The sequence below is a fragment of the Ictalurus punctatus genome, chromosome 13, assembly GCF_001660625.3.
Source record: "Ictalurus punctatus breed USDA103 chromosome 13, Coco_2.0, whole genome shotgun sequence".
In the NCBI taxonomy this organism is placed as follows: domain Eukaryota; kingdom Metazoa; phylum Chordata; class Actinopteri; order Siluriformes; family Ictaluridae; genus Ictalurus; species Ictalurus punctatus.
The window spans coordinates 28,775,001-28,785,000 of NC_030428.2; the positions used below are offsets into that span (position 1 = coordinate 28,775,001).

General features: G+C 41.8%; 2 protein-coding genes across 4 annotated transcripts in view; both read left to right on the top strand.

The window, feature by feature from the left end:
* LOC108273866 (vinculin-like) overlaps positions 1–2,582 on the top strand; it is a 26,624-nt gene extending 24,042 nt beyond the window's left edge. The window contains exons 20-21 of the mRNA XM_053685372.1: positions 1–16; positions 741–2,582. The exon at positions 1–16 is cut by the window's left edge and continues 89 nt beyond it. Of these exons, the coding sequence (XP_053541347.1) occupies positions 1–16; positions 741–887 (163 nt within the window). The 3' untranslated portion in view covers positions 888–2,582. The remainder of the gene's footprint in view (positions 17–740) is intronic.
* A 2,322-nt stretch (positions 2,583–4,904) lies between these two features.
* The window catches only part of adkb (adenosine kinase b), a 9,398-nt gene continuing 4,302 nt past the window's right edge, over positions 4,905–10,000 (top strand). Inside the window, exons 1-8 of one of the 3 annotated variants that reach the window (XM_053685373.1) lie at positions 4,905–5,025; positions 7,667–7,741; positions 8,023–8,076; positions 8,674–8,752; positions 8,852–9,024; positions 9,159–9,267; positions 9,432–9,602; positions 9,705–9,740. In XM_053685373.1, coding sequence (XP_053541348.1) covers positions 4,967–5,025; positions 7,667–7,741; positions 8,023–8,076; positions 8,674–8,752; positions 8,852–9,024; positions 9,159–9,267; positions 9,432–9,602; positions 9,705–9,740 — 756 coding nt within the window. In that variant the 5' untranslated portion in view covers positions 4,905–4,966. Of the gene's footprint in view, positions 5,026–6,615; positions 6,933–7,102; positions 7,123–7,666; positions 7,742–8,022; positions 8,077–8,673; positions 8,753–8,851; positions 9,025–9,158; positions 9,268–9,431; positions 9,603–9,704; positions 9,741–10,000 lie in introns of those variants that run through there. The other 2 variants (XM_053685374.1, XM_053685375.1) reach the window with 2 other exon arrangements.

Genomic DNA, 10,000 nt, shown 5'->3' on the forward strand with positions numbered 1-10,000 from the left:
GGAGGAGTCCGAGCAGGTCCGCTACAGCAGCTTCTCTCACGTTAACTATAAAATAAATCTCACACACACACACACACACACACACACACACACACACGACCCTGTGGTTCCTCAGAGTCCACTCTGAGAACCACTCTCCATGAAACGGTGTCCTAGCCGTGATTTCATTCTGTACGTCGACGTATTTCCTTGTGAAACAGGAAGTCAGAGTGACGGCATTTAGAAGCGCTTGGTTTTATTTACAGCCAATAGCATTCGAGATACACCACAGCCCACAGATGAATTTTTACCACAGATGAATTTTTATAGATATACGTTAATATTTGCGTCAGGCACAGGTACTGACATTTTAGATTTCAGCCGCAGTTTAAATATAAATTTATAAAAATATTCATTTGCCTGGTGAAAAAAACAGTTCATACAATTTAATAAAAAACATTTTACTTTGCAGCAACAAAAGTGTGAGGAAATATAAACCAAAAGGACGAGGCTGTGGTGTCCTCTTTAATCAATCAGTGCTTGTGCTTAACGCTTAACGCATCCTTAATTATTAATTAATTCACTTTATTTAAATTAATTAAATCTTTAGAGCGCTCACAAACACGTTCCCGTTACAGTCTTACTTCACTTCAGTCAACACCGTAGAAATATAACAGTGTGTACAAGTCTGATGAGTGTCAGAGAGTCATGGAATAAGTGTGTGTGTGTGTGTGTGTGTGTGTGTGTGTGTGTGTGTGTAGGCGACGGAGATGTTGGTCCACAACGCTCAGAATCTGATGCAGTCGGTGAAGGAGACGGTACGCGAGGCCGAGGCGGCGTCCATCAAGATCCGCACGGATGCCGGCTTCACGCTGCACTGGGTCCGCAAGACCCCCTGGTACCAGTGAAGAGGGGGAAACACACACACACACACACACACACACACACACACACACACAGTCCCCCTCAGGTCCAAACCCATCTGATGAGCGACGGTTCCACTTTCACTTCCTTTTTTCTATCATTTATAATAAAATCGCAGTTTTTTTCAGTGAGAGATCTCGACTGAATGTTTTTATATTTAAATCCTTTAACGCTGTTGTTTTATGATTTTTTTTTTTTCTTCTTCATTCTCTGAATTATGGACCCGCTGTTGAACTTTCTAATGTGTCTGAATGTTGTGAAGATCATCAGACTGTTTTATTTCGTGCCAAAATATATATTTTGTACACCGATATACACCGTAAACGTCCACAACAGCGTTACCGCGACGATCTGATCATGTTTTCGTGCGATATTAAATCAGTATTCAGTTTAAAAAGCACTACATTTTATCAGGAGCTTGTCAGAGCCTCGTAATATTGAATTAAAGTTGCAGTTTGTAATCTTTAAACATTTATTCACAGTAAAATAATTACATTTGAATTATTAAAGATACACAGAGAGAATTTAATTTTTTTTTTTTTCTTCCATGCCGTGAATCTCTCTAGGTTTTCTTCATTTCAAGTTTCTGTTTACATTTTTTTTTCTGGCCCTGAAATTAGCCTCGCCCCCTGCTGGAACTAAGCTGCTCAGCTCCGCTCACTTTTCCTTGAAACGTTACAAATACTGCACTTTTAAACGCCTCATTAAAGGACTCTGCGTGTTGTTTTTTCGATTCACGACGCCACTGCGAAATCGTCGGAAATGCGACATGGGAGAAAAATATCTTCAGAAAGAATCGAGCAACAATATTATCCCTCGTTTATATCGTAGATATTGCAGTATATTGTTTTATTGGTTTTCAGGACGTTACCTAGTTATATAATATACTGCAGACAAAAAACACACAATATCCCGAATATTCGTATAATAAGAGTCATAATAAGATTGTTTTTAATGTCTGTGTCCCAAACCGCATACTACTCATTTACTGTAACTATGGTAACCGTAGTACGCGTGCATGCGCGCGCTCAGTTACGATACCATCCGGTAGTTTATTCTGTGGTATTCGGGATGCAGCCGAATTGTTTATTTTATTTTTTTTAGATAGATAATTAAAAGTATTCAATATATTACAGCTTTTACATTTTCACATCACTGTAATGATTTCGTACAGCTGATGATCGGCACGTGCCTGAGGTTAGTTTCACGCTGATTTACAGGATTATGGGAACAGAGCCATGGGGATTTTATCTCCTGCGCAAAAGTGGCATTTTATTAGTTTTATTTAGATTTTTTTTTTTTTTTTTTTTTAAATTTGAGGTATTTGAGTATTTTTTAAAAACTAAACTGCATTAATAATATCTCTAATACACCTTTGACTTGGTGCTTTTAATAGTGTATTTAACACACACACACACACACACACACACACACACACACACACACACACACGCTGTTGCTCCACCTACACACTCACTGAGCTGAACACACTAACGAACACAGTCGAGTGTATGAGTGTTTATTAAGAGTCTATGCATCTCTCCTTTATGGTGATGTTTGTTTTTCCTGTGTTGTTGTTTTTTATGATTATGAGTGAATGTAAATAAGATCAGTGTGTGATGTAACACTCGCTCACGTGCCTTATATTAAACCAACACACCACTTCTCAACACCTACAACGCTTCTGTGTGTGTGTGTGTGTGTGTGTGATTTAAACATGATTCATAGAGATTAATGATCAGCACAGTGGAGAAAAGGAATAAATACAGGAGTAGAGGAAATTAAAAAAGAGGGGGGAGGGGGGGGTAAAGATTAATAAAAAAGTACGGGGACAGTGAGATGGTTTTGGTGGTGTTGTCTCTGTACACAGTCTCGGTGTGAATGAAGTGTAGAGTTTCAGCTTTAATTAAAAAATATGACATACATAACCGTTCAGGAATCAGCCACTGTCACAGGACAAGCTAGAATAGTCATAGATATTAGGATTATATATACAATTGGGCCCTTGAGCAAGGCCCTTATCCTTCTCTGCTCCAGGGGGCGCTGTATCATGGCTGACCCTGTGCTCTGACCCCAACTTCCTGCCATGCTGTGGTATACGAAGAAAAGAATTTCACTGTGCCATAGTGTATATGTGATCAATAAAGACTCATTATTATAATCATTATATGTTACATTACATTCATGAAGGTGTCACTTGACTGTAGACATTGACAATGACGTGCTTACAGTGCTGCTTGAAAGTTTGTGAACCCTTTAGAATGTTCTATATTTCTGCATAAATACGACCCAAAACATATTCATCAGATTCATCAGAACCCGATTAAACAAACGAGACAGAAATATTACACTCGGTCATTTATTTATTAGGGAAAATGATCCAGTATGACACATCTGTGAGTGAGTGTGTTTTCAGTATGTGGTGTGACTCCTTGTGCAGTAATCACTGCAGATAAGCATTCGGGGTAAGTGTTGATCAGTCCTGCACGTCGGCTCGGAGGAGTTTTATCCCGTTCCTCAATACAGAACAGCTTCGACTCTGGGATGTTGGTGTGTTTCCTCACATGAACTGCTCGCTTCAGGTTCTTCCACAACATCTCTACTGGATTAAGGTCAGGACTTTTGACTCGGACATTCCAAAACATGAACTTTATTCCTCTTTAAGCGTTCTTTGGTAGAACGACTCGTGTGTTTAGGGTTGTTGTCTCGCTGCATGACCCACTTTCTCTTCAGATTCAGATCATAGACAGATGTCCTGATATTTTCATTGTTCCATCAATGATGGTAAAACAGTCCCAAACCCTGACACTACCACCACCATGTTTCACAGATGGGAGAAGGTTCTTATGCAGGAATGCAGTGTTTTCCTTTCTCCAAACATCACGCTTCTCATTTAAACCCAAAATTATATTTTGTTCTCATCCATCCACAAAACATTTCCACGTGATCTTAAGCAAACTGCAGATGTGCAGCAGTGTTCTTTCTGGAGAGCGGTGGTTTTCTCCTTGCAGCCCTACCATGTACACCGTTGTTGTTCAGTCTTCTCCTGATGGTGGACTCATGAACATTAACATTAGCCAATGAGAGAGAGGACTTTAGATGCTTAGAAGTTACCCTGGGTTTTGTTGTGACCGCATGGACTATTACCAATAACAATGTTGATGGTAACAATGGTGTTGAATTTCCTCCATTTGTACACAATCTGTCTGACTGTGGATTGGTGGACTATAAACACTTTAGAGATGGTTTTGTGACCTTTTCCAGCCTGATGAGCTTCAACAACTCTCTTTCTGTTTGTCATATTTATGCAGATGTTTTTAAAACTTTCAAGCACCACTGTACCTCCTCCAGAGTGATCTTGATGTCGTGAAGGGGTTTTTCTTCAACAAGGAAAGAATTTTGCGATCATCCACTTTAGTTGTCTTTCGTGGTCCTCCGGGCCTTTTTGGTGTTGCTGAGCTCGCCTGTGCATTCCTTCTTTTTAAGAATTTACCAAATTGTTGATTTAGCCTCTCCTAACGATGGCCTCCTTCACCTGCATCGACACCTATTTGGACCGCGTATTGACAGTTCCCATGAACAGCTACCAAATGCAAATTCTATGCTTGGAATCAACTCCAGACCTTTTAGCTCCTTAAATTGTCATGAAATAACGAGGAAACAGGCCACACTTGGCCACGAAACTGTTGAGCAGTCAGTTGTCCAATTACTTTTGAGCCTGTGAAAGTGGCTGTAACTCCTAAACGGTTATGTATGTAATATTTTTGTTAAACCCCATTGAATTAAAGCTGAAAGTCGACACTTCAATCGCATCTTGACTGCTTCGTTTCAAATCCATTGTGGTGGTGTACAGAGACAACATTACCAAAACTGTCTCACTGTCCAAATACTTATGGACCTGACTGTATGAGAGGAATGAAGAAAAGACAACATCAACCAGCATGAGAGGAAAATCCTGATCCTTCCACTGACATCACTACACACAGCTGGGGTGTGTGTGTGTGTGTGTGTGTGTGTGTGTGTGTGTCTGTGTGTGTGTGTCTGTGTATATGTGTGTGGTACGATGGCTCAGAAGCAGGATGCTAGAGCTCACACAGAGACAGCAGTGAATGAAACACTCAGGTAAGACATTAAACACCACGCACCTCATAAACACTTAACACTCTCGCTGTCCTGCTTTATGGCTGATGTCTAGCATTACAGGCTAATATATAATGAAGACCATATGGAGCATGTTTGTTAGTTAGCATTAGCATTAGCATTAGCTGTGTCATTTCTGATCTGAACACATACACAGTGTTAAATACACTGATCAGACATAACACTGATTATCTCGTTATAAAAAAAGGGGGTGGGAAGTATTACGCAGCAAGTGAATAGTCAGAACAGTCAGAGTGTCCATGCTGACCCCCTGTACACCACCGAAAACTCCTACAATGGACACGTGAACATCAGAACTGGACCATGGAGCAATGAAAGAAGGTGATCTGGTCTGAATGATCACACTTTCTTTTACATCATGTGGAGGCCGGGTGCACGCGTGTGTGTGTGTGTGTGTGTGTGTGTGTCGCTTACATACTTTTGCCATTTATACAAATATTTTAATTATATAATTTTATTCATTAAGTTATACAATTTTCCAGATTTTCAAGACGCTTTGACATGGTTACTAATTGAGTAAGTGTATATCTACACTATATGGCCAAAAGTATGTGCACCCTGACCATCATACCATACATGGTTCTTCCACAAACTGTTACTACAAAGTCTGAAGCACACAGTTGTATAGAACGCCTCTGTACGCTGTGGCTGTACAGTTTCCCTTCACTGGAACTAAGAGGCCCGAACACTGTTCCAGCGAGACACACAGTACACAAATGAAGAGCTCCATGAAGACGTGGTGTGTGAAGGTTGGAAGAAGGAAGAAGAACTCGAGTGTCCTGCACAGAGACCTGACCTCAACCCCACTGAACACCTTTGTGGTGATCTGGAACTGGAGTCTCCTCACATCAACATCGGCACCTGACCTCAACCCACTAACACTCTTGTAGCTGAATGAACACAAATCCCCACAGCCACGCCCCAAAATCCCCACAGCCACGCCCCAAAATCTAGAGGAAAGCCTTCCCAGAAGAATGGAGGAGGTTGTTATAACAGTAAACACAGGGGGAATAAACCTGGAATGGGACGTTCAATAAGAAAATATGGGTGTGATGGTCAGGGGTGCACATACTTTCGACTGTATAGCTTTGCTATAGGTATAGGTTTGTATAGGTTTGCTTGCTAAGGGCACTATTTAACTAACACAGTCTGAGTGCATACGAGTGTGAAATACACACTCGCTTGATCATATGTGCAAAGATATACAGAAAGCAATGATGCTGAAATAAATAAAAAGGTGTTTCAAAGGACAAGATCATCATCAACAACATCAAGCTGGTGGAGGCAGCGTGATGCTCTGGGAAACCTCGGGTTCAGCTATTCATGTGGATGTGACTCAACAACAACAATAATAATAATATACAATTTCAGGAAGAAATAAATAGAAATGTAAATAATAAACATAGAAAATTACAGGAATACATAAAGGAAAAATTCTTAAACAGACAGAATAATAATATGTCCATATTTTTACCATTTATAAAAAATATGTTTAATAATGCTTGTATTTATGTTTAGTTAATTTTTACAGATCTATTCCACTTCCGGGTTCTCCTCAGGCTGTGCTTCATTTCGATTTTGTTCCTAAATTTATCGCGTGAAAATAGACGGAACATTCCTTCAACCAATCAAATTCCGATATAATCGCCTCACCTTATCAGTGTCTCCGCCCACCGTTGGTGTTAGCCAATCAGGCGTGGCGATGGTTCGAGGCCGTTTCCGGTTTCGCTGACGTTTCCATGAGGCAGTAATCTGGCACGCGCTGCTCCCGCCGCTGTCACAGCCTGTTGCTGTCTGAGTGCGCGCGCGCGGCTGCTCTGTTCTACAGGCTCGACCCGGCTCCGTTCTGACGTCATGCCCACAGCCAGGTGAGTTACCTAACGACCGAGAGAAGAGCTGGAGAAGAGGAAGAACATTCCAAAATGGCGGTGTTTATTTACATACAGAGTGCGTTTAATAAACAGCCGGTGTGTGTGGGAGTGTGTGTGTGTGTGTGTGTGTGTGTGTGTGGGCGAGAGAGAGAGAGAGAGAGAGAGAGAGAGAGAGAGAGAGAATTGGGTAATGGCTTTGGAGATGATTTTGGATAATTTTTCAGTTGCAAAAGTTAAAATATTAAAGTGCCTGTGCGTAAAAGGTGAAATGTGCTCTCACGTGCTCATGTTTGGGTTGATGTGTGTGTTGTGACGTCATGATCGTCAGGTTGGCAGGTTTTGAGGAGAGTAGTTTAAACTTCATGGAGTGAATTTGTGTAATGTGTGTGTGTGTGTGTGTGTTTGTGTGTGTGTGTGTGTGTGTGTGTGAGTGTGTGTGTGAGTGTGAGAAGCCTTTAGTCAGCACTAAGCCATGTGTTCGACAGAGAGACCCCACTGAAACCTGACACTCTCTCTCTCTCTCTCTCTCTCTCTCTCTCTCTCTCTCTCTCTCTCTCTCTCTCTTATTTACACACACATCTCACACTCATGCCCTGTCTCCCTCAGTCCCTATTAACTGTGTAAATATAATTAAATGCAATTAAAGATTTAATGATAAGGAAGTGGGTGTGTCTCAGTGCTCAGTGAATCTCTCTCTCTCTCTCTCTCTCTCTCTCTCTCTCTCTGTGCAGTGAGAACGCTCTGTTTGGGATGGGTAATCCCCTGCTGGACATCTGTGCCGTGGTGGACAAAGACTTTCTGGACAGGTAAGTAAAGGACCATTGTGTATTTAGAACACTTTTGGACAGATGCATTATGTTGTCCTGGGGTGAAGTTTCTGGACTTCCTTGTGCGTAAGTGTGGGCGTCCCTGCACCCCAGTTGAATGTTCTTCCCCCAAGACAAGGACTTCTTCCTCCTCAGTAGGGGCTTCTTCTGCCTGGTCTGGGGATGACTTTAGGCAGGAGTAAAATGACCTAAATATCACAGTGTATTGTGTAGCTGATTATCGTGTGTGTGTGTGTGTGTGTGTGTGTGTGTGTTTGTAGGTATGGCCTGAAGCCCAATGATCAGATCCTAGCAGAAGAGAAGCACAAAGCACTGTGAGTGACTGCAATGTCTAGAATTATAGACAGACAAGTTTAAAAATAATCTAGAGTTACTGTTAACTACCCCTAACCCCTAAGCACAAAGCCCTGACCCCTAAGCCCTAAGCCCTAACCCCTAAGCCCTAACCCCTAAGCCCTAACCCCTAAGCACAAAGCCCTGACCCCTTATCCCCTAAGCCCTAAGCACTCTCCAGCTGTCCTCTGTGTGTCCCATAGATCATTCAGGACGTCCTTTTGTGCCATGTGTTGTTTAAAACCTTCAGTAATGTTTTAAAGCTTTCAGTCGTATTCTCCAGTAAATATCTCGTGTAATTTGGTTTATAACAAGAAAACAGGGGGAGGAATAAAACATTCTGTACAATGGAAGGTTTGGTGAGTGGTATGAGTACTGTGAGAAACACCGCCACCTGCTGGAACAGAACAGCAACTCAACAGTCTCATCAATAATAATAATAATAATAATAATAATAATAATAATAAATGTTAATTTATACACAAACTAATTTTTTTATATAATGATAATGAAGAGCGCTGCTGATTGTGTGTGTGTGTGTGTGTGTGTGTGTGTGTGTGTGTGTGTGTGTGTTGCAGGTTTGATGAGCTTGTGAAGAAGAGTAAAGTGGAGTACCATGCAGGTGGCTCGACACAGAACTCTGTTAAAATTGCACAGGTCTGTCTGATTTAATAAAAGTGTGTGTTGCTTATGAAGTAAAACACACCCACAGTGCTGTGGTGTAAATTATAATAAATACTGTGTGTGTGTGTTCAGTGGATGATCCAGGAGCCCCACAAGGTGGCGACGTTTTTCGGCTGTATAGGGAAAGATCACTTTGGGGAGATCCTGAAGCAGAAAGCGGCTGAAGCTCACGTGGACGCTCATTATTACGAGCAGAACGAACAACCGACAGGAACCTGTGCAGCCTGCATCACCGGGGACAACAGGTCACACACACACACACACACACACACACACACACACACACACACTGGTTGGTACACTGCAGATATATACAGTAGTTTGACCATAACTTTACACCTGTTACAGTTTACCTAATTTTATGTGTGTGTGTGTGTAGGTCTCTGGTTGCTAACCTGGCAGCTGCAAACTGTTACAATAAGGAGAAACATCTGGATCTGGAGAGTAACTGGAACCTGGTGGAGAAAGCAAGAGTCTACTACATTGCTGTGAGACACATGCACGCACACACACACACACACACACACACACATACTATACAGTCAGTATTAGCTTCAGTGTAACTAATGTAATATTGTGATGAAGCAACTGCAGTAATATTACAGTGTGACAAACTCTGTGTGTGTGTGTGTGTGTGTGTGTGTGTGTGTAGGGTTTCTTCCTGACCGTATCTCCGGAGTCGGTGTTGAAGGTGGCCAAGCACGCGAGTGAACACAACAAGATCTTCAGCCTGAACCTGTCGGCTCCCTTCATCAGTCAGTTCTTCAAAGGGCCGCTGATGAGCGTCATGCCCTACGTCGACATCCTGTTCGGCAACGAGACGGTATGTGTGTGTGTGTGTGTGTACATATATTAGTGTGTGTGTGTGTGTGTGTGTATAAGAGAGATGATTAGCCATTAAATGTGTTAACTTTTTGTACTGCAGGAAGCAGCTACGTTTGCAAAGGAGCAGGGATTGGAGGTGAAAGTTTGTACACACACACACACACACACACACACACACAGTTGATGATTGAGAGACAGGCCTGAGCTGACACTTTGTACACACTACGTTCTAAACCACACACCACAATACTAAATCATAATACAAGATCAAAGCAACCACAATAAAGCTTTCTTGGTTACCATGACAACTGTCTGATGCTAATAATGCACCTGAAACTGTATCACACCTCACCCCTGTTTACTGTGGTTATGGTAGAGACCACACACACTTTTGTG